The sequence below is a fragment of the Somniosus microcephalus genome, chromosome 9 (genome assembly GCF_052327205.1).
Source record: "Somniosus microcephalus isolate GS21.2 chromosome 9, FLI_Smic_1.0, whole genome shotgun sequence".
Taxonomy (NCBI): domain Eukaryota; kingdom Metazoa; phylum Chordata; class Chondrichthyes; order Squaliformes; family Somniosidae; genus Somniosus; species Somniosus microcephalus.
In genome coordinates, this window is record NC_140995.1 from 106,750,948 (window position 1) to 106,775,381 (window position 24,434).

Here is a 24,434-nt window from a genome sequence, read left to right on the forward strand (position 1 = left end):
CCCATCACAGCTGTTTTTCCCCAAAGTCTGTCGCATGCAGCCATGAAGGTTTCGGTAAATGGACACATTTTGAGTGCACTATTCGACTCATGCAGCTCTGACAGCTTCATTAGTGAGCAGGCTGTCAGTAAGTTAAAACTGCGTATTTACCCCTCGGACAGGGAAATTGCAATGGCTCTGATGACACTGACCAACAATTCTTCCGGCTTTTGTCTTGTCGACCTTATCCTCAATGGCCGCACTTATTTCTCCACCCGGCTCGGGGTGCTCAAGAACCTATGCAGTGATGTGCTCCTGGGACAGGATTTCCAGAAACAACACAAAAGACTCACTTTCGAGTTTGGAGGGTCAAAGCCAGAGCTTACTATTTCCAAAGTACCGTTTTGTTTGCTTTCGGCGGCTTGGCTCGACGAGCCCTCCTTGTTTGCCAATCTTTCCCCCCAATGTAAGCCCATAGTCACTAAATCACGAAGTTTCAGTCAAGATGATCGAGCCTTTATCGAGGCAGAAATCTCTTGCCTTCTAGCTGACGGTATCATTGAGCCATGTTCATCTTCCTGGCGGGCTCAAGTCGTCATTGTTAAAAATCCTCTGAAGCAACACAAGAAACGTCTTTGCATCGATTACTTGCAAACTATTAACCAGTATACCGACCTAGATGCCTACCCACTACCACGCATCGATGACATGGTCAATAACCTTGCCAACTACAAGGTATTTTCAACCTTTGATTTAAAGAGCGCATATCATCAAGTACCGTTAAAGGACTCTGACAAAAAGTATACGGCCTTTGAGGCCAATGGTCGGCTTTACCAGTTTTGTCGCTTTCCATTTGGGGTCACCAATGGGGTGGCCGTCTTTCAATGGGCAATGGATAGCCTAGTCAAACAGGAGAACTTAACGGACACTTTTCCATATCTGGATAATATCACCATTGTTGGTCATGACCAGAAGGAGCATATGCCAACCTCCAGAAATTTTTTGACGTTCTCCGTCGTCGCAACTTAACCTTAAATGAGTCCAAATCTGCGAAATCAGTACCATCAGTCAACATCCTTGGCTACTGGGTGGGCAACGGTGTCATCAAACCGGATCCGGAGCGACTTTGTCCGCTTCAGGAGCTCCCTCCCCCTACGAATCTCGGCTCTCTTCATCGGGCACTCAGCATGTTCGCCTATTATGCAAAATGGATACCCCACTTCTCCAACAAGATCCAGCCCCTGCTTCACGCTAAGTCATTTCCATTGGAGGCAACAGCTATTTCAGCTTTCAACCTCCTCAAGCGACAACTAGAAAAAGCCATGCTTCGTTCCATTGATGAAAATCTTCCTTTTATGGTCGAGTGCGATGCATCGGATGTGGCGATCTCTACTACCTTGAATCAAGGTGGTCGACCCGTTGCATTTCTGTCCAGAACTTTGCAGGGTAGCGAGCTCCATTATCCTCCTGTCGAGAAGGAGGCTACGGCCATCATCGAAGCGCTACGTAAATGGAATCATTTTCTCGCTCGTCACCATTTCACACTTATCTTTGCTCCGTGGCCTTTATGCTGGATAACCGGAAACGCACTAAGATCAAGAATAACAAAATACAACTCTGGAGGATGGAATTGGCTACCTTTGGATACACCATACATTATCGACCCGGCAAAGAGAATGTGGCCCCGGATACTCTCACACGGGCATTCTGCTCTTCTATGTCAACTTCGACTCTGGCGGATCTTCATACTGACTTATGCCATCCTGGCGTTACCCGTATGTTGCACTTTGTGCAATCTAAAAATCGCCCATTTTCTACGGAAGATGTGAAAAGAACGTGCTCCTCCTGTAAAATTTGTGCGGAGTTAAAACCGCAATTCTTCCGTCCATCGGATGGCTCGCTCATACACGCTATGCAGCCTATGCAGCAACTCAGCATTGACTTTAAAGGGCCATTGCCTTCCTCAACGCGGAACACCTACTTACTGACTATGGTGGATGAATATTCACGCTTTCCCTTTGCTTTCCCCTGTCCCAATATGCTTACTTCCACAGTGATCAAATGCCTTGATCAAGTCTTTTCCCTTTGCGGTACGGCCAATTTCATCCACTCTGATCGGGGTCCCTCCTTCATGTCAAGCGAACTCAAAAGTTATCTCTCCCAACGGGGAATCGCCACAAGTAAAACGACACCATACCATCCCATTGGTAACGGACAGGTTGAGAGATACAACGCTATCATTTGGAACGCTGTTCGTCTTGCGCTGAGGTCACGCAATCTACCAGACCAGCAGTGGGAAACTATGCTCCCTGACGCATTGCATTCCATCAGGTCTCTCCTTTCTACTTCTACCAATGTCACACCTCACGAGCGATTCTTCAGCTTCCAGCGTCGCTCCACCCATGGGACATCTCTACCGTCATGGTTGGCAGCTCCTGGCCCCGTGCTGCTCCGAAGATTCGTCCGATCGTCGAAAACCGATCCTTTAGTCGATGAGGTAGAACTTACGGACGTCAACCCCAAGTACGCACACGTGCGGTACCAGGATGGCCGGGAGTCCACCGTTTCGCTCCGGGACCTGGCTCCCTGTCCGGCCAGTTCCGCGGACCCAGCTGATGGAGGGAGTCGCGGGGATGAGGCCGACTCTCTGCGCCCCCCAGAGGATGACGCCTTACCTGGGATATCGAGGGATCTGCCAGCTGCCCCGCCGGATCTGCTCAGGGAGCCGAGCGCTCCCCGTGGGATGGCCACCCCGGGCCAGGACACCGGTCAATCCCCGGCTAACCAACGGGACGAAGCCAGTTCTGCGCCTGTGGGGACCCGCACCCAGAGTCACGATCTCCCCAGCCTCCCTCTGGTCGATCAGAGCAACACGGGCCTTTCGATCCACCGGTACGGATCAAGTGACCCAGGGACCAAGACACGGTCCGGGGAGACGTGCCTTCAGGCCATAAACAAAAATCTAAATGACTGCAGCTATTCATGGTCCGCCTAATCCGTTAAGAGGAAGTCGTCGGACTTCCAAATCTTTTAAGCAGGAAGAATGTTATAAATCTCATCATCAAGAAACTACTTATGAAATAATGCTGGACGGCCAGCTGGTGGCACCGTCCAAGGAGTATAAATACTCGGGTGTGGGCCCCACCTTGCCAGGGACATTTTGTAAGACAAGGAGCTAGTGAGATACAACTAGACTTCCATGTTCTGAAACAAGTTGATTAAAGCCTTGCTTTATGCTCAAACCAAGTGCGTAGTGAGTTTTATTACGTCAGGGTCATGGTCCAGGTGGAGGTAGGAGATGGTGTCGGAGAGTTGGCGTTCAGCTTCCGTTAGGTAGAGGTTGGTTCGCCAAACAACAACAGCACCACCCTTGTCAGCAGGTTTAATGACAATGTCGGGGTTGCATCTGAGAGAATGGAGTGCTGCAAGTTCAGAGGGAGGTAGGTTGGAGTGAGTGAGGGGAGCAGAGAAATGGAGACGGTCGATGTCACGGCGGCAGTTTGCAATGAAAAGATCTAGAGAGGGTAAGAGGCCAGAGGAAGGGGTCCAGGTAGAACGAGAATTCTGAAAGCAGGAGAAAGGGTCAGCCGTGCGGCGGGGGGGGGAGACTCCTGGCCAAAGAAGTGGGCATGGAGATGAAGGTGGCGGGAAAAAGAGCTCAGCATCATGCCGAGCTCGAAATTCATTGAGGTGGGGGCGTAAGGGGATGAAGCTCAGGCCTTTGCTGAGGACTGATCGTTCGGGGTCAGAGAGGGGAGGGTCAGAGGGATAGTGAAAACGCGACAGTGGGTGAGATTGGGGGAAGGGGGGTCAGAGGAAAGTGAATGGGAAGAAGGTTCCGGAGGGGCGTTGGTGTTCAAGAGTTGATGAAGCTTGTGATCCTTGACATCAGAAAGGAAGTGAAAAGGTTTTTTGTTGAAGCGTCGGATGAGTCGAAGGATGAAATGGAACTGTGGACCCGGACAGCCTTGAGATAGAGTGCGTCGGTGCTGCTGAAGAGAGAGGTCGAGAGTGTTCATGTGGCTCCACATGGCGTTGAGCGTGGATCTCAAGATGCGGCGAGAGCAGTAGTTCGAGGAACAATGAATATCTTGGAGATATTTGTAATTCTGGGTGGATTCGAAACACGAAGGGTGGAAGTTTATTTGGAATCCACGTGGAATAAGTCGGAACCGGAGACAGTTGCTGAGGAAAGAGATGTGGCTGTGAAACCGAGTCTTAGCAGATACCTGATCAAACACGAGAAGAGAAACTGAAAGCAATGAACAAGGTTGAAGAGACAAACGGAAATCCCGTTGGAGAGAAGAGCAGAACTTCTTCAAGGTGGGCATTCCTAGAAGAGAGGTGGCAGTGAACCAAACGCTAATACAATAGCAAAATACTGCGGATGCTGGAAATCTGAAATAACAACAGAAAATGCTGGAAAAACTCAGCAGGCCAGGCAGCATCCATAGAGAGAGAAACAGAGTTAACATTTCAGGTCGAAGACCTTTCGTCAGAACTGGAAACAAGCAGGAAATGGAACAGATTTTAAAGCAAGTTTAGGGGCTGGGAAATGGGGGAGGGGATGAAAGAACAAAGGGGAAGGTCAGTGATAGGATGGAAGGCAGGAGAAGTAAAGAGGCATTAAGAGATTTTCAAGGCAAGAGGAGATGGTAATGGGACAGGTTAAGAAACAAAGGATAGCTCTAGATGGAGTGTGAATTGCACAGGTGTAGACACTTGGGTGTTTTCTGTAATGTTCATGTAAAGTTTCTGTTAATGTGGTGTCCAGCATTGAAACCTTTATTTTAAACAGTTTGCATTCTTGGACAGATTTGTGTGCACCTTTGGAAGTGGCTTAGTGAGTTACAGTGAATGGTGAGACATAACAGTACCCGCCCCCCTCCCCCCCCACAATGGTTATGAGTATGAAAGGAATGGCTTGGGCATTGTAGGGATGCTTTATGGTGTTGGTGTGGGGGGGTGCCAACCTGGCCATGGTGAGGCCAGCCCTGGCCTCCCGGGCAGCAATGTAGTCGGGTGCTGATGTCCTCTGTTCTGTGCAGCATTCGTTGATTGCGGAGAAGGTTGGTGGTGTTGTTGTTGGTGCTGCTAGTGTGCCTGGTGCTGCTGGTGTTGGAGCTGATCGTGGTGGGATTCTGAGGACCAAGGTAAGAGAGTATAAAGGATAAAGGGCACCCATGCTGATGGAATAGATGGCAGGTGAAGTAGAGATGACAGAAGTGATCTGTCAGTGGTGGAAGAGGTAATTAATGAGTTCAGACTGGATGGAGACTTGTGTAAAGACTTGCAGCATGGTGAATCTGTTGTGGAAATGCAGTGAGGAAGAGCTTGTGGCTGAGGGAAGATATTTCTGTAAGGTGGGAGCTTTTACTTTACATTTGAAGCTGTCAACTCAACAGCTGATTCAATGGCCACTGAACTCCCGCCTCAGCTTGACAGATGTGGTCCACGACCAGCGTGGGCCCTGTGGGTGAGCTGTCAAATGCAAAAGGTAAGCTGAAAATCATTATTAAGTGGCTCTAAACAAGCCACTAATTACCTGAATTGTGTCCCCCGCCACTGCGTGTCAGGTCTGTTCATCACTGACAGACCCGACATCGGGAAAGGCGCTTGCTGATGGGTTCACAGCAGGGTCCCGACCTGCTGGGGAAAATAAACACTTTCTCACCCAACCCGCCACTGATCGCGCCCGCTGACGCCCCGCAAAATTCCGGCCGTTGATCTTGATGTTTGGTTTCCTTTTTAGAAATTTCTCAGACAGTCTGCTCATAAACGAAGATTAATGCCTGGAAAATCATGGGGTGCTTGCAGCCAAATTTCCGATATGCAGTCCAGTGTGTGACATGCTGCATCGGGTGTGCTGAAGCCTATAACATAGAATCATGGTAGATTTGAAGTATGAGCACTAAGGCATAATTGTGTTTGTAACTGAGCTAGGCAATTTAAGGTATCTGTTAGAATACATATCAGATGACTTACTTGGAGGTGTTCTTCAAGTAGTATGTGAGGGACCATAGTTAATATTCATAATCATTTTCACAAGAGTCAAATTACTATTCATGGCACAGGTTGAAGTTGGACTCTTTATAGGATTGCTTTCTTCATTTTTTACAGTGGCCCAGAAATTCCAGAACGGGGCTTGCAGCGCGTGCAAGCCCCGTATTTACACTTACCCCGCGCTACTGCCGATCAGCTCCAGGGACGCCTGGAATTGGTGTTTCCAGAAGAAGAATCCCGGGCAGCGTATGACGTCACGCCGCCCAGGAGTGCAGCCAGCGCGAAGTCAGGAGCGTGCAGTGCAAGTGAGACACGCCCCTTGAGGTCTCAGTTTCACTGGACACGCCCCCAATATTTCTGTCAAGCTGCTAACCATTTTTACATGCAAAGCAGCAGTTTAAATAGGTTTTAGGAAGTTTTTTGAAGATTTTGGTAACTTTCATAAACTTTTTTAAATGTTTACATTATTTTGAGTAATCTGAAGTAGTTTTAAAGAGAATTAAAGCAATTTAAAGACTTTTAAAAGCCCTAAAAGAATTTTTTAAATTCCATTTATTTATTTAGCAATGTCATCGTCATACGTGTCTTCACACTGTTCCCTTTGGCGAACTGTATGAAGTGGTGGAAGGATTTATGGCCATGATTAACGCTCATTCCGTGACCGTAACCATCTTTGAACCAGCCATTAGGGCGGTTAGTCCTATGGCGGGAGGGTTTTACGGGCTCCCACAAGCTATACAAGGAGGGGGGGCCACCCACACCCACGGACGCAAATATCCCACTGGATGTCAACCCAGAATTTAGAGCCGGAGCTCCGACTCCACTTGCCAGGACTGTCTGGAGCGGGGTTCAGAAACCCTACCCTGATCTGGCCCAGCGGCGGGGATCCTACCGCTATGCCAAAGGCCCAATCCGATTAGCAACGTGAAATGGCTGGAATGAGCACAATTCACGGCATTAAAAGAACTCACAATTGAACTGATGATGACCTCAGCAATCTCCTCAAGGAGGTGGAGGCGCAGCGCCTGCTCATCATTGGTAATGAGAAGTCAAAGGCGCCGCAAAAAGGGCAGATGATAGCTTGGTCTTTCAAGTGGCAGCATAGGGCTCCAGTCGCGGGGAGGGAAAAGGCGCAGGAAACGTATGGGTGTCACCTTTTGTGCGGAGTGGGCCTTTTGCGTAGCAGTAAGCATCCCCGCCGCTGGGCCAGAAGGAGTAGGGTTTTGAACCCCACTCCAGACAGTCCCGGCAAGTGTAGTCGGAGCTCCAACTTTAAATTCTGGGTGGACATCCAGCGGGATGCTTGCGTCCGTGGGTGTTGGTGGCCCCCCCCGCCTCAGATGGGTTGTGGGAGCCCGTAAAACCCGCCCGCCATAGGACTAACCACCCTAATGGCTGGTTCAAAGATGGTTACGGTCACGGAATGAGCGTTAATCACGGCCTCTTGCGCAATGCACCTCCTTGGACCCTCAGTCGCAGATGCGAGGGGGCAAGTTGTGCAATTGTTAAATTTTTTATTTTATTGACATGTAAAATGTTGGCCCAGTAATTCCCTTCCAAATGCGCTAGTACGGTCGGGGTACTTACGCATCTGGCCGGATGAAATGCCGGTTTTCAGCATGCACAGTGCATGTGGGGAAAACCGGCATTTCCTGTCCTCTGAACGAAGGGGTTCAGAGGCAGAACGCGTGCGACTGCACAGGCAGCGCGTGCGCAGTATAATTCGCCGCTTTCATTAATGCTTTCAGTGAGGTCCAGTCATTGCAACTTACACATGAAAAAAGCATGGGTACAGTTGCTCCAGAGGCTGCGGAGGAAGATATTTCTTATCGTGGAGCTTCTGAAAGTATGTATGTCTGTATATATTCCTTTGTGTGTTATGTATATATTCCTTTACTTATGTGTATGAATGTATTATTTAATTATGACTTTCAGAGAAAGTAACTTATTGGAAAATCATAATTAAAAATATACATTCATACACATTAGTAAAGGAATATAAAACATACATACATATACGTAAAGGAATATATGTGGACATACATACATAACTCATTCTCACATTCCATTCACACAGCCACAATTGCTCCTTCTACCTACCGTTCTGAAAACCCGTTTAAAAAAAAAAAATTAAAGTTTAAAACTTAGTTAAAATTTCTTAAAATAACTTCCCTCCCTTTCCCAAACCTAAATATTGCATTTCATAAGCTCCTCCATAAAATATATCTCCTTCCCCAGCCAATGAACAACTTTACACTTGCTTTTTTTAAGTGCAAGTTCTAGGGACTTACCCTCACTGAATCCATCAGTGAAATCTACAAAGTTCACTGCGCAAGCGCTGCCTGTGCAGTCGCACGCGCTGTGAATAGACCTCGGGTCTGGAAATGCCGGCGTTCCCCGCATGCGCTGTTCCTGCTGAACGCCGGCATTTCCAACGGCCAGATGCGTGAGTAACCCGACCGTACTCACGCTTCTGGCCTGGAATTTCTGGCCCAGTATGTTTTGGAAGAGGAGGGTAATCATAATAGTTTTCTTTATGCAGTTGTGAAAAGAATATGCAAATTATAAGTAGACCTTTGCCACAAAATTGTATCATATATGCCACTACATAGTTTCTTGATCCAGTTATCTAACTCTCAGGTGTCTCATTGTGTGTGCACTTGTTTACCTAGCTATAGCAAATCATGGGAACATCAGAAGGTTGTCTTGACCAGTGGTGCATAGAAAGGGCAACAGCTCGCAGTTCAGAGTAAACCTTCATTTCATGTAAAGCCAAATAAGGTATGAATCCCTATGAGGGTCAGGAATTTAGCTTCTGGAATATTTGCTGGGATACATGACATTTAATCTGGGTTGCCATGACCTGCAATCTGGGTGTTCACAAAGGCATGTATTTCCAGTTTTGGGACGCATATTTTTTAACTTTTAGATAATGAATGTATTTTCCAGTATTGAGAGTCTCCGGTTATCACCGACTACCCATGCTATGGATTACACCAGGGCAATTTGTTTAGGGCTTATTCAACAGATAGTCCTGAAATTGTACATTACCCTGTAGATAGCTGCATCACATGTGATACTACTCTGCTGCAGGCTGACAGATCTCGAATATCGAAGCTGTTCACTCACTCCAGTCAATGTGGAAGATACCCTTACTTTGTCAAAAAGACTATTATTAGACACTCATGTTCAACATAGTACTGATTTTTCACTTATCTGAAGCATTTGTAGAAAAGTAAATGTGAAGCATCTGGTAGTATTCTGCAATATGTACACAATAATTTGCATTTTATGACTGTTTAAAGAGCTTCTGATATGCTAATTTCCAACGGCCAAATTTTGATACAAAGATGAACAAATAATAGATTTGCTTTTATAATCTGACATTGAGAATAAGTAAGCAACTGTAAATTTGTCCACTTAAAATACATTTTCCCTATTATATGAAGAACAAGCTCTTACATGGATGACTGGAGATGATTTTAGCTGTTATATTACTCTAAAATTAACAAATTATACAATTATGTGAAGTAGACTCTATTAGTTATGCAAACTATCTGTAGTTTATCCCACTGAGAATAATCAGACAGGAATTTATTCTCAACATAAGAATTAGGAAAAGGAGTAGGCCATACGGCCCCTCAAGCCTGCTCCGCCATTCAGTAAGATCATGGTTGATCTTCGACCTTGATTCCACTTTCGCGCCGGATCTCCATTTCTCTTGATTCCCCTAGAATCAAAAAATCTATCTATCTCAGCCTTGAATATACTCAACGGTTCAACATCCACAGCCTTTTGGGTAGAGAATTCCAAAGATTCACAACCCTCTGAGAGAAGAAATTCCTCCTCATCCCAGTCTTAAATGGCCGACCCCTTATCCTGAGACTATGCCCCCTAATTCTAGACTCTCCAGCCAGGGGAAACAACCTATCAGCATCTACCCTGTCAATCCCCCTCAGAATCTTATATGTTTCAATGAGATCATTGAAACAATTCATTTCAGTTATTAATTATGCAGAGTACTGTACATTGGTTTAGTTCAGCAGTTGGTGGTAAATTAACAATTTACAATTCACAAATTGCTGATCTGCTGAGCTGTTCCTAGAATTCTTTAAAAAAAATTGTGCTGTTCCAAAAACGTGTTTACCATGAATGTTGTGATGTTTTGGCCCCCGCCCTGTTTACACCAGTACTTTGCAGTGTGCATCCCAAAGATGGGGCCGTGGAAGTATTAATGCAGTACTTGCCCCCTGCATTATATGATTGTATCCTACCTATCGTCACCACGTCGAAGCACAAAGGTCTATCTCTAAACCAATTGATGTTCAAGCACAAAATAAGCGGCCACCTAAAACAGTTGTTAGGTCCCTGGCATATGCTAATGAGGGACCTAATACCTGTTTTAGGACCCCTTCCTGAAATTGGGCTTCTCTGAGCAGAGGAGGTACCAGGCCTTCTCTGTTCAGGTGTTCCTGCCGTGGATGCAGCCTCATAAGCGGCTACCAACCAACAAAAGATATCATGGGGGAGAAATACGGTATCGCTCCGTTTGGGGCGCAATTATTGGCTAGGCGCAAAGTTTAGCGCCTGACGCTAATTATCACCTCCGACTGTAAACTTGGCTTCTATCACCCCTGGAGGTGATTGGAGCACTAAATCAGGCGCTACACACCTCTCTTAAGACGCTAATGCCGAGGAGCTACCTCAGAGTGCTGGCGGAGCTCATGTGATGTCAGTCAGCAATGGAACACAGACACACTGGCTCCGGCCAGTTCTTAAAGGGGAGGGTTGATCTTGCTCTCCATCCACACCCTGCTCATTGCAGCCTTGAATCTCGGCCTGGAGAGACCTGTACTTCAAATCTGCTGGAAAGAACAATGGAGAGGCCCAGGGAAAGAGCTCAGAGCGCATCCCCCACAGTCTCTTCTAAATCGATGCAAGGAAGGTCAAATCAAAATTAACCTGCAAAGTGCTGCTCAGTACCCAAAACTCCTTCACACAGCATTGAATCACTCCAGAAGTCTCTCTCAGAATGTGTGGTGCAAAAATGTCGCTGACAAAAAAAGGCAGGAAGCGGTCGCCTTTAAATAGCGCTCCCCCAGTCCCTTCCCGACTGCAAAATGCTCCCCTCAACCTGTCGTTGCTAGCGGCAGGCGGTAAGGAAGGGGGCGCCACTCAATATCCGGTCCGGGGCGTTGCACACTTGGCTGACGTCGCGATCTGCGATATTGTTTAGCGCCGCCGCAAAATGTCTGGTCAATTTCGCGAGCGGCGCAAACATCGCTGCGCCCGGGCGCTAGTTGCTTTGCACCCTCTTGTTTTTTTTCAAGAAAGTGCTCCTCCCGGCTCCGTAGCACTCCTAAGGGCCACGGCCGGTCGTGATCGCCCCCTCCTGTTTTCTTTCCTTCCCTTCCCGGGATATACCATTGGATAGATTGAAATGGGCGAGCTGCCTCTGAAGGTGCGACAGGCACCGGCAGCTCATCTGAATTATTACAATGAGACCCGAGTCCCAATTTCAGGTGAGCCTCAGGCCTCCTTGATTGGCCATGTGTTTGTTGCACGTTGTCAGTTATGTGCCCATAAAAAGGCCACCGTGAATTTCTACCTCATTATCTTTTTTTTTGAAGTACTTCTTTTACAGTGCTAGTTCTCCAACCAGGGAGGACATGGCCTCACCTGTCCTGTGCCGTGTGAGGCTGTGTGTAATCATGTTTCATAATAGCTAATTATCACTTTTTAGCATAGCTATTATTGCACTGAAACAATCAGATTCCTATGTTCAAGGTATGATTTTCCATACAAACTACTGATATGCCACAGCAGCGTGATTCCTAGTAACATCTACCTCAGCACTAAGGAAGTGGCAGCTCAGGCAGTGAGGCCACCCTTACGATAGTATCTTGCTTAGCAATAGAGCTGTAACATGTGACTTTCACTTGTTCAAATGAGCTGAAGGGTTGGCACATGTGAGCATTAGGTCTGTTTTACCTTTGATCGTAACAGCTGAGCCAAAACCTTCTTGCCCTTACATGACAGACTCTTAACAATATTGTACGTGTTACATGAATGTAATCATAATATTGTACACTGAAAGTTGATTTTTTTTTTCAAATCATTGTCAAGCCAGAACAGACATCTCATTTTTTTTCAATAATTACTAAGTTCAAATACTGTGCTATTATAGAAATCTGTAGTACAAATTCAAATTAATAAGGAATACTAATGCACGCATTCCATTAAAAAGGAGACTATAATTATCCTTTCAGATTCAGCTGTGATATATTAGATAGTTACTTGTCAGCATAAATGTCTCAGCTTCCCCATCCACGAATGCTATCAGACTTCTTGTGAATAGACTTTTTGTAGCTGGACAGTAATTCTAGGCTATCAAAAATTAGACCTATCCACTTTAAAAGTATTTCGTCCTTAAATAATTGCTTTTACACAAGCCATTTTGAATGTCTTTCAACAAATGTTTCCACCTTTTGCTAAGGCCAAAATCAGACTGGCAGAATCCCTGGTTGCAGCATCTCTTTCAATGGGCAAAATTCCTCTTTTAAGGAAAATGGAGAGAACGCCTTTTTTTTTCTTCCATGATTAACCACTCCCTGACAATATTGCATTCTCAGAGATGGCGTGTTTCAAAGCTGCATGTTCCTGCAATTACATTGACTTAGTATTAATTTTGTAGAAAAACAAGTATTCATCCCTTTGACAAATGAGGAATTTCATCCCCTTATTGACATCAGGTAAATTTTTCTCTTTAACATTCCTGACACCAGTAGTGCAGATCAAAAATTCGGCCAATCAGAATATAACACCATAGTAATTGGGACGGGATTCATAGAGGGTGGTTTATGAGTTCAGGCAGAGTTCAGATGGTGCAGCAATCATGCCAACCGCTCGAAGTCCTTGATGAGAGGCTCAAGCCATTTTGAGGGCCAAGCCTCATTTGTTTAATGCTGGCAAGCTGCGAGTGCTGAACCAGCACTCATATCCAGCTCGCCAGTCAACAAGGCAAAAAGCCCAGCAGCTCCTCCTCGGAGCCGAACCAGAGGTCCGCTGTTAAAGCGGTGATGCAATGCTGGGGCGGGGGGTGGGTGTGCAGATGGGCCGGCAGTGGGCCAGAAGATTTTTGTGGGGCCAGGTGCGGTATGAATGCTCCTTCTGGCCCCACAACAAGCTTTAAAAAAAATTACTTACCACTTTTCTGAGTGGCCTGCAGCAGCCCTTTTAAGGACCAATGATTAGGCCGCTCAACGCAGAGTGCACACCTTACCCATTGGCAGCTTAAAATTGCTTCTGGCGTAGGATTTGCATATTATTAATAGACTCCTACCTGAAACAGGCAGACACCTGGGCCGCACTAGTGAAGGCCCTCAGGAAAATGACAGCGGGCAAATCGGAAGCAAGAACAGGGTGGTAAAAGGGATATAAACTTCATTACCATTTAGGTGCCTTATTTAGATATTCTAGAACTGGAGTACTGTGTACAGTTTTGGTCTTCTTACCTAAGGAAAGATAAACTTGCCTTAGAGGGAGTGCAATGAAGGTTCACTAGACTGATTCCTGGGATGGGGGGATTGTCCTTTGAGGGGAGATTGAGTAGACTATGCCTATGTTCCCTTGAGTTTAGAAGAATAAGAGGTAATCTCATTGAAACATATAAAATTCTTAAGGGGCTTGACAGGGTAGATGCTGGGAGGGCTGGGCAGTCTAGAACTAAGGGGTCACAGTCTCAGAATAATGGATCGGCCATTTAGGACTGAGATGAAGAGAAATTTCTTCACTCAAAGGGTTGTGAATCTTTGGAATTCTCTACCCTAGGGCTGTGGATGCTCAGTCGTTGAGTATATTGAAAGATTGATAGATTTTTGGATATCGAGGGATCCAAGGGATATGGAGATAGTGCGGGAAGGTGGAGTTGAGGTAGAAGATCAACCATGATCTTATTGAATGGCAGAGTAGACTTGAAGGGCTGAATGGCCTACTCCTGCTCCTATTTCTTATGTTCTTAACTAAATACTGTGTATTGTGAAGTTATGCTTGAAATTTACTTCTAGTTGTTTGACTTCACAAAAGCTAACAGTAAGTTACTGAATAGCGGCAGTTTTACATGTGCCTTACTTATAGATTATCACATGGAAACAAACTGGTATTTTAACTGAAATGAAGTAAAAGTATAGCAGTAGAAACCAAATTACTAAACTACATACATATGTTACAAAGAAGTTATTCCAAATGAGCTCTTTATGAAAAAAATGATTATAAACAAGAATATTGGATGGTATGAGCGTTCAAAAGGCTGTAAAACTTATAGTTTTTGTATTTTTACAGAGTATGAGCAGTCGTTTCTTCCCATATGATGTCATCCAGACAGATGCTGTACTCAGTTTAGATGAAGACACTGTGCTGTCAAGCAATGAGGTGAGTCACTAGTCCTGCAAAATAATGGCTTCAAGAAACCTCAGTTGGGAATTTCCGTTTGCTTTTTTAGGTGGTGGAGCCTCTGACTGCCTTTACAAGACCACTTATGCCGATTGAGGCTGGGACTCCCTATGCTCCCTAGTCAGCATTCCATCCTCCACCCTCTATAGAATTTAGCTCATCCAAAACTCTGCTTCCTGTATCCTAACACGCACCAAGTCTCGCTAACCCATCACTTCTGTTCTTACTGACCTCATTGTCTCCCAGTCCCCCAACACTTCTAGTTTACAATTCTCATCCTCAAGTTCAAATGCCTTCATGGCCTCGCCACTCCCATCTCTCCTCCATCCCTACAACCCTCCAAGAACTCTGCGTATCTACAGCTTTGGCCTCTTGTGCATCCCCATCTCCCTTCGTCCTGCCATTGGTAGCCATGCCTTCAGCCATCTAGGCCCTACGTTCCGGAATTCCTTGCTGAACCTCTCGCCGCTAGAGCGCTCTCTCATCCTATTTGATCCTCCTTAAAGTCTACTTCTTTGATAAAACCTTTAGTCACCCCTGCTTATAATCTCACTCTTTGGCTCATTCTTGATATTTTGTTTAATTATGCTTCAGTGAAGCGCCTTCCTATGTTAAAGGCACTATATAAATGCACGTTGTTGTTGTTATTATGTGACCTACTTTGTTTGACAGCACATGTTGCCGTCTAGTTGCCGTCATGTGTATACTAACCTAAGGGAAGAATCACACCAGCATGTAGGTAGAGCATAGCTTCTGCACACATGTTGCACATTAGTTTCTGAGGCACTGTTTCTGCCAGCACAACATGAATCCTTGGTCAGACATCACTTTCTATTAGCCTGGTTTCCAGCCTACAGTGGGTCATGAACAACGTTCAGGCTTGGGCTGACAAGTAGCAGGTAACATTTGCACCATATACATGCCAGGTAATGATCATCTACAGTAAGGAAAAGCCTAACCATCTCTCCCGATCTTCAACAGCACTACTAGCGCCGAGTTTCCCACCATCTCATGCATAGTAAATGAGGGCGGACCCCAGCAGGTCCAGCAGGGTCACCTCTTCCTGATTAAGAAGAACAAAAAGCTCACACCATTCTGCTGATACCAATTACGCACTGGGACCAGAAAATATACCCTATAGTCTGCACTATTACAAAACTTGTCAAATTGAGCCACACAGTGACATTTCAGCTGTGTTCCAATATAATGAGTCTGTTTGAAGCATCCACAATATGCATTATCACTCCTGTCATGCTATTTTTGCAGTATAAATAAACCAAAAAAAATAAGCTTCATTATTTAATAACACAATATCCCTGTTTCAAAAGGATTACTATTATGCTTACATATATATATCAATGCACTTGGGAGGATCTGAGTGGCACAAAGCATTGTCGTTAAGCCTCAGTTCATATCCGCCCAGACTGGTGAGATGAAAATCTGCTGTCTCTGACGCCTGTAAAGGTCCTACATGAAATAAGTCTGGATTCAGTTCCTTGAGGCAAACCTGTCTACAGGAGAAAAAAACTGTCCAAAATTCAGCACTAATTGGGACTAAATTAGTGTTCTCACTCAGAGGCGCCACACGAACGGAAGAATATGTCAAGGAGAAAAGGTCATTCAGCCTAGCAAAGCTTTCAAAACAGAATAATTCATAACAAAACCATTGTTTTTTTTTCATTATTATTAAAAGCAAGGAATGGGATGTGTGCTGAGCAGGAAGCTTCCTGACCCTGAGAGAAAAAAGCTGATGACTAACTGCTGCGCCCTCTTGCTAAAGAAATCTTGGAAAGCGCATGTTTAAAAATTTCTTTGGGGTTACCAAATTAGCTTAAATAAAAAGAAAAATATATTGGTAACTGATAATTTATTAGCAGTAAATGCAAATTCATGGACATTGAGTCTCCAGACCCACTATAATTTCACTTTCTGTGTGTCTTTCAAGACCATGGGATAAATTATCTCATGGGATAAATTGAAGGAATTGAGAATTAAGTATATAATTTTTATTTAAGTAACTATGAAAGCAATCAGTGTGTAATCCATCATCTGTAGTACATTGACAGTACTAATTAAGCTATTTCTAAGTACGGTAAACATTTCTTTTATTTATTCATTCACGGGATGTGGGCGTCGCTGGCAAGACCAGTATTTATTGCCCGTCCCTTATTGCCCTTGAGAAGGTGGTGGTGAGCCTCTGCCTTCTTGAACTGCTGCAGTCCGTGTGGTGAAGGTACTCCCACAGTGCTGTTAGGGAGGGAATCCCAGGATTTTGACCCAGTATAAGGAAGTGCTATTTAAGGTCTGAAGAATAAATACATTGACCCAGATTTTGCTCTCAAAATAATGGCAAGTTTAATGACGCTCACCGTTATTAATGTGTAAATCATCAAGCAACTTGTGGCAAAGAAGAGATACCCCGTGAATTGCGAATCACCACAAGCTGCTGGACGATTTGCACTGCTCCGCCTTTAGCCTTGCGAAAATGGCAGCTCGCCCTCAACCTCCCCAGGAGTTTCAAGAAATTGTTGCATTTGCACATTAATTGCCAATTAAACCCTGTGCAGAAAGTTAGGGCTGCTACTTAACAGCGTAAAGACCCTTTTAATGAGAAGATCTATGTTCCTGCAATGCCACTCAACCTCTCTGGCCCAGAAAGGGAACAATTAAACTGTGGAGTCTCATTCCTACAGGTAGTAAATTGTAAGATTTTCTTTAATTTAAATTTTTAATTTTTATCTACTTTTACTTTCTGCCTTTTTTCTCTCTCTTAATCCAATCTTTCTTTCCCTCTCTTTATTTCTCTTTCTGTACCTGATCTGACTCTACTTCACCTTATTTCATTCTCCATTGTTCCTCTGTTTCTTTCTCAATCCTTAAATCTCATTGGTCACTGTTGGTCCCGTCATTCATGAAGGTCCCAGATCCCCTATTGCTCTGGCTGCGCAGTTATCAGCTCACAGTTCCAGAAACTTCTAGGAATAAAATATTTCGAGCTGAAGGGTGAGAGATGATGTCTAGCTAACAGTGCACACCACTAGATGCACCGCTCCAGCAAAATCTGGTCCAATATATTACATATTGCTATAGGTATCCTTAAATAATTGAGGGATGTATAATTTATAGCTGTATTAAATTATTGACAAGCATTTTATTTCACCTGTGAAAGACATGAAACAAGTAATAGAAAAAATTGATGTTAGTGTGTGTCAGCTTATCTGGTTAGTAAAAATGATGCAACCTGGTTAATATTGTATTAAGTGAAGTTAACCCTACTTGTGTTATAGCCATTTACAATTGTTGGAACATTAAATCCGTCACGGGTACAGTAGCATAGTGGTTATGTTACTGGACTAGTAATTCAGAGTTCAAATCCCACCACAGGCAGCTGGGGAATTTAAATTCAATTAAATAAATCTGGAATTAAAAACTAGTATCAGTAATGATGACCCTGAAACTATCGGATTGTCGTAAAAACCCATCTGCTTCACTAATGTACTTTAGGGAAGGAAATCTGCTGTCCTTACCTGGTCTGGCCGATATGTGACGCCAGACCCACAGCCTTCTGAAATGGTTTAGCAAGCCACTCAGTTGTAACTAACCGCTACGAAAAACAATAATAAGAATAAAATCAGACGGACCACCTGGCATTGACCTAGGCACCAGCTTCGGACACGACAGCTGTACACCCAGCCCAGTCAACCCTGTAAAGTCCTCCTCACCAACATCTGGGGACTTGTGCCAAAATTGAGAGCGCTGTCCCACAGACTAGTCAAGCAACAGCCTGACATAGTCATACTCACAGAATCATACCTCTCAGCCAATGTCCCAGACTCCTCCATCACCATCCCTGGGTATGTCCTGTTCCACCAGCAGGACAAACCCACCAGAGGTGGCGCACAGTGGTATACAGTCGGAAGGGAGTGGCCCTGGGAGTCCTCAACATTGACTCCGGACCCCATGAAGTCTTATGGCTTCAGGTCAAGTACAGGCAAAGAAACCTCTAGCTGATTACCACCTACCGCCCTCCCTCAGCTGATGAATAAATACTCCTCCCTGTTGAACACCACTTGGAAGAAGCACTGAGAGTAGCAAGGGCACAGAATGTACTCTGGGTGGGGGACTTCAATGACCATCACCAAGAGTGGCTCGGTGGCACCACTACTGACCGAGCTGACTGAGTCCTGAAGGACATAGCTGCCAGACTGGGCCTGGTGCAGGTGGTGAGAGAACCAACATGAGGGAAAAACCTACTTGACCTTGTCCTCACCAATCTACCTGTCGCAGATGCATCTGTCCATGACCGTATTGGTAGCAGTGACCACCGCACAGTCATTGTGGAGACGAAGTCCCGTCTTCACACTGAGGACACCCTCCATTGTGTTGTGTGGCACTACCACCGTGCTAAATGGGATAGATTCCGAACAGATCTAACAGCTCAAAACTGGGCATCCATGAAGCGCTGTGGGCCATCGGCCGCAGCAGAATTGCATTCCACCACAATCTGTAACCTCATGGCCTGGCATATCCCTCACTCTACCATTACCATCAAGCCAGGGGACCAACCCTGGTTCAATGAGGAGTGTAGAAGAGCATGCCAGGAGCAGCACCAGGTGTACCTAAAAATGAGGTGCCAACCTGGGGACACTGCAACACAGGATTACATGCATGCTAAACAGCGGAAGCAGCATGCTATAGACAGAGATAAGCAATCCCACAATCAACGGATCAGATCAGATCAGAGCGCACTGGATACAGCAAAGGCTATGGGTCCTGACAACATCCCAGCTGTCATGCTGAAGACTTGTGCTCCAGAACTAGCTGCACCTCTAGCTAAGCCGTTCCAGTACAGCTACAACACTGGCATCTACCGGACAATGTGGCAAACTGCCCAGGTATGCCCTGTCCACAAAAAGCAGGACAAATCCAATCCGGCTAACTACCGCCCCATAAGTCTACTCTCAATCATCAGCAAAGTGATTGAAGGTGTTGTTGACAGTGCTATCAAGCAGCACTTACTCACCAATAACCTGCTCACTGATGCTCAATTTGGGTTCTGTCAGGACCACTCGGCTCCAGACCTCATTACAGCCTTGGTCCAAACATGGTTAAAAGAGCTGAATTCCAGAGGTGAGGTGAGAGTGACTGCCCTTGACATCAAGGCAGCATTAGACCGAGTGTGGCATCAAGGAGCCCTAGTAAAATTGAAGTCAATGGGAATCAGGGGGAAAACTCTCTACTGACTGGAGTCATACCTAGCACAAAGGAAAATGGTTGTAGTTGTTGGAGGTCAATCATCTCAGCCCCAGAACATCGCTGCAAGAGTTCCTCAGGGCAGTGTCCTAGGCCCAACCATCTTCAGCTGCTTCATCAATGACCTTTCCTCCGTCATAAGGTCAGAAGTGGGGATGATCACTGATGACTGCACAATGTTCAGTGCCATTCGCAACTCCTCAGATAATAAAGCAGTCCGTGCCCGAATGCAGCAAGACCTGGATGACATTCAGGCTTGGGCTGATAAGTGGCAAGTAACATTCACGCCACACAAGTGCCAGGCAATGACTATCTCCAACAAGCGAGAGCCTAACCATCGCCCCTTGACATTCAACGGCATTACCATCGCCGAATCCCCCACCATCAACATCCTGGGGGGTCACCATTGACCAGAAACTTAACTGGACTACCCACATAAATACTGTGGCTATAAGAGCATGTCAGAGGCTGGGTAGTCTGTGGCGTGTGTTTCACCTCCTGACTCCCCAAAGCCTTTCCACCATCTACAAGGCACAAGTCAGGAGTGTGATGGAATACTCTCCACTTGCCTGGATGAGTGCAGCTCCAACAACACTCAAGAAGCTCGACACCATCCAAGACAAAGCAGCCCGCTTGATTGGCACCTCATCCACCACCTTAAACATTCACTCCCTCCACCATTGGTGCAATGTATCTGCAGTGTGTACCATCTACAAGATGCACTGCAGCAACTCGCCAAGGCTTCTTCGGCAGTACCTCCCAAACTCACGACCTCTACCACCTAGAAGGGAACGGCATCACCTGCAAGTTCCCCTCCAAGTTACACACCATCCTGACTTGGAAATCTATTGTTGTTCCTTCATCGTCACTGGGTCAAAATCCTGGAGTACCTTCACCACAAGGACTGCAGCGATTCAAGAAGGCAGCTCACCACCACATTCTCAAGGGCAATTAGGGATGGCAATAAATGCTGGCCTTGCCAGTGATGCCCACATCCCAGGAACGAATAAAAAAAAATAGACTGTACTTTTCAATCTTGTTTTAGTTTGTTCAAATACAATTGTTGTAGTTTATTGAAATGTTTTAGATTGTTGTTTAGCGAGAAACCTAGGTGAAAGGTTAAAGCCCACAGTGTAGATTCAGGAAATCACGGGGTGGGTGTTCCCGCTATCAAGAGGGAGCCTGCCAGGGCAGGGGTGGAGAATCCTAACAGTGCCGCATTGGGGACGCTGCGCTAGTATCAACACAGCTGGAGTACCTGGTATATAGGGGTGGGGGGAGGAGATAGCCGTGTGGGTCAGGTACTGCCTTATTCTCTGATGCATCTGCAAAGGGGGAAAATGTAAGAAACACCTACCCCTTTGCCCCCAGCATAAACAACACATTAAAAGGGGTTTGTGGTGACCCAGTGTTAATGGGTCTTGTCCTAATTTATGCCCCAGTGCACCAAAAACCCCGAGAAAATTTGAGAGCACTGCTACAAATTAAAATTTTCTACTATCATAATTTACCTTTTGATCATCCTAGTTATTGCAGCCATTTTATCTTGAGCAAATCTATGGCCCAGAAATTTGGGTCGGGGGCTTCCCACGGGTGCAAGCCTCCGACCTGCACTTACCTTGAGCGCCGGCCGTTGTGCTGTGGGCCCCCGTGGAATTCCGATCCGGGGCCTGCTCCAGCTGCCGGAGCGCAGTGCTTGCGTATCCCAGGGGCGCAGTTAGTTCGATGCGTCCCCTGGGATCACGTGGGCCATGGGGAGCCAATCGGAGCAGGGAATGCTCCATTCATAAGTCTGACAGGAAGTGCTGTCAAGACTTATAAATACTACGGCCCCAAAACAGCGCTAAATCTTCAAATAATTTTTTTTTTTTAATCACATTTTTAAAATCTATATATATAAAGCGGCTCTTCTGTCTGTCCCGATGTCTGTCTGTCCGTTCTCTATACGTTTGAAAGTTACAGAGCGTACCGACGCGCGCGTCGACTCAAAAGAAAGCTTGCGATTCCGGACCGGTCATAGGTGTATTTACGTTTCGGCCGGACAAAAATCCCGCCCGCGGTATCCCAAAAACGTTCAGCGTTCCGCTCATTAGCATCTCATTAGCGACCGTGTGACGTCGAGGTCGACCAATCGGACGGCGGGTTCCTGGCGCGTGCCGTCCTACAGTTGAGTGTCGAGTGACTCGACGATTGGCCAATCCTACGCTTCGGTGACCTGACCGGTCGACCAATCGGTGCGTGTGTGGGCGGGCCTTATCCTTCTGAACCGAGGTGAGTGGCCGCCATCTTGATTTTCCACGATTTTTTCCCCCACACTTTCTGTGTGTTAGGGAACGAAGGTAAATATTTTAATGATGTGTTAGGGAATTAAATAACAATTTATTTGTGTTTTAAATTGTCTTTAGCAACAGGAGGAACTGAAGTGATCCCCTAACCGCCGCCGTCCCCAAACCGGCGTTTTTAAAAATCAAAAAATTTCTCTCTCTCTCTCTCCCCTCTCTCTCTCCTTCTCATCTTCCCTCTCTCCCTCTCCTTCTCTCTCTCCTCTTCCCTCTCTCTCTCTCTCCTTCTCCTCTTCCCTCTCTCTCTCTCTCTACTTCCCCCTCTCAGGTTTCACGGAGCGCGGGCGGGCCGCCCGAAGTTTCCCGCTTGCTAACGGCCGCCAGGCCGCCCTTGCCTGCTCCCCGCGGGCCGCCTCGCGCCGGCCGCACTGACCGCGCATGCGCCGGCCGCACTGACCGCGCATGCGCCGCCTGCGAGAGACCGCGCATGCGCCGCCTGCGAGAGACCGCCGCTCAGCTGAACGGGGGGGAGGAGGAGGGGAGGGGGAGGAGGAGGGGAGGGGGAGGAGGGGGGGAGGGGGGGAGGAGGGGGGGAGGAGGAGGGGGGAGGAGGGGAGAGTTGGGGGGGGAGGGAGGGGGGGAGGGGAGAGTTGGGGGGGAGAGGAGGGGAGAGTTGGGGGAGAGGAGGGGAGAGTTGGGGGGGAGGGTTGGGGGGGGGAGGGGAGAGTGGGGGGGGAGGAGGGGAGAGTTGGGGGGGAGGGGAGAGTTGGGGGGGAGGAGGGGAGAGTTGGGGGGGGAGGGGAGAGTTGGGGGGGAGGGGAGAGTTGGGGGGAGGGGAGAGTTGGGGGGGGTAGAGTTGGGGGGGAGGGGGAGTTGGGGGGGAGGGGAGAGTTGGGGGGGGAGGGGAGAGTTGGGGGGGGAGGGGAGAGTTGGGGGGGGAGGGGAGAGTTGGGGGGGAAGGGAGAGTTGGGGGGGAAGGGGAGAGTTGGGGGGGAGGGGAGAGTTGGGGGGGGAGAGGAGAGTTGGGGGGGGAGGGGAGAGTTGGGGGGGAGAGTTGGGGGGGGAGAGTTGGGGGGGAGGGGAGAGTTGGGGGGAGGGGAGAGTTGGGGGGGCGGAGGGGAGAGTTGGGGGGGGAGGGGAGAGTTGGGGGGAGGGGAGGGGAGAGTTGGGGGGTGGAGGGGAGAGTTGGGGGGGGAGGGGAGAGTTGGGGGGGGAGGGGAGAGTTGGGGGGGAGGGGAGAGTTGGGGGGGTGGAGGGGAGAGTTGGGGGGGGAGGGGAGAGTTGGGGGGGGAGGGGAGAGTTGGGGGGGGGAGAGTTGGGGGGGAGAGTTGGGGGGGGAGGGGAGAGTTGGGGGGGGAGGGGAGGGGAGAGTTGGGGGGGGAGGGGAGGGGAGAGTTGGGGGGGAGGGGAGGGGAGAGTTGGGGGGGGAGGGGAGGGGAGAGTTGGGGGGGGAGGGGAGAGTTGGGGGGGGGAGGGGAGGGGAGAGTTGGGTGGAGGGGAGGGGAGAGTTGGGGGGGGAGAGTTGGGGAGGGGAGAGTTGGGGGAGAGTGGGGGGGGGAGAGGAGAGTGGGGGGGGAGGGGAGAGTGGGGGGGGAGGGGAGAGTGGGGGGGGGAGGGGAGAGTGGGGGGGAGGGGAGAGTGGGGGGGGAGGGGAGAGTGGGGGGAGGGGAGAGTGGGGGGGGGAGGGGAGAGTGGGGGGGAGGGAAGAGTGGGGGGGGGAGGGAAGAGTGGGGGGGGGAGGGAGAGTGGAGAGTGGGGGGGAGAGGGGGGAAGAAGAGTGGGGTGGGGGGGAAGAGTGTGTGGGGGGGGGAAGAGTGTGTGGGGGGGAGAGTGAGGGGGAGGAGGAGTGTGAGGGGGGAAGAGTGTGGGGGGGAGAGTGTGAGGGAGAGGGTGGGAGAGTGTGAGGGAGAGGGGTGGGGAGAGTGTGAGGGAGAGGGGGGGAGAGTGAGGGAGAGGGGGGGGAGAGTGTGAGGGAGAGGGGGGGAGAGTGTGAGGGAGGGGGGGAGAGTGTGAGGGAGGGGGGGGAGAGTGTGAGGGAGGGGGGGAGAGTGTGAGGGAGGGGGGGAGTGTGAGGGAGAGGGGGGGGAGTGTGAGGGAGAGGGGGGGAGTGTGAGGGAGAGGGGGGGAGTGTGAGGGAGAGGGGGGAGTGTGAGGAGAGGGGGGGAGTGTGAGGGGGGGGAGTGTGAGGGAGAGGGGGGGGAGTGAGGGAGGGGGGGAGTGTGAGGGAGGGGGGGAGTGTGAGGGAGAGTGTGAGGTGGGGGGGAGTGCTCTCTCCCCCCCCCAGTCGCTCTCCCCCCCCCAGTCGCTCTCCCCCCCCAGTCGCTCTCCCCCCCCCGCAGTCGCTCTCCCCCCCCAGTCGCTCTCCCCCCCCAGTCGCTCTCCCCCCCCCAGTCGCTCTCCCCCCCCAGTCGCTCTCCCCCCCCAGTCGCTCTCCCCCCCCAGTCGCTCTCCCCCCCCAGTCGCTCT

General features: G+C 48.2%; 1 protein-coding gene across 1 annotated transcript in view; it reads left to right on the forward strand.

Annotated features, from left to right (window-relative positions):
* LOC147112573 (exostosin-1-like) overlaps nt 1-24,434 on the forward strand; it is a 903,087-nt gene that overhangs the window by 798,119 nt on the left and 80,534 nt on the right. The window contains exon 9 of the mRNA XM_085998197.1: nt 14,323-14,412. Within this exon, the coding sequence (XP_085854323.1) occupies nt 14,323-14,412 (90 nt within the window). The remainder of the gene's footprint in view (nt 1-14,322; nt 14,413-24,434) is intronic.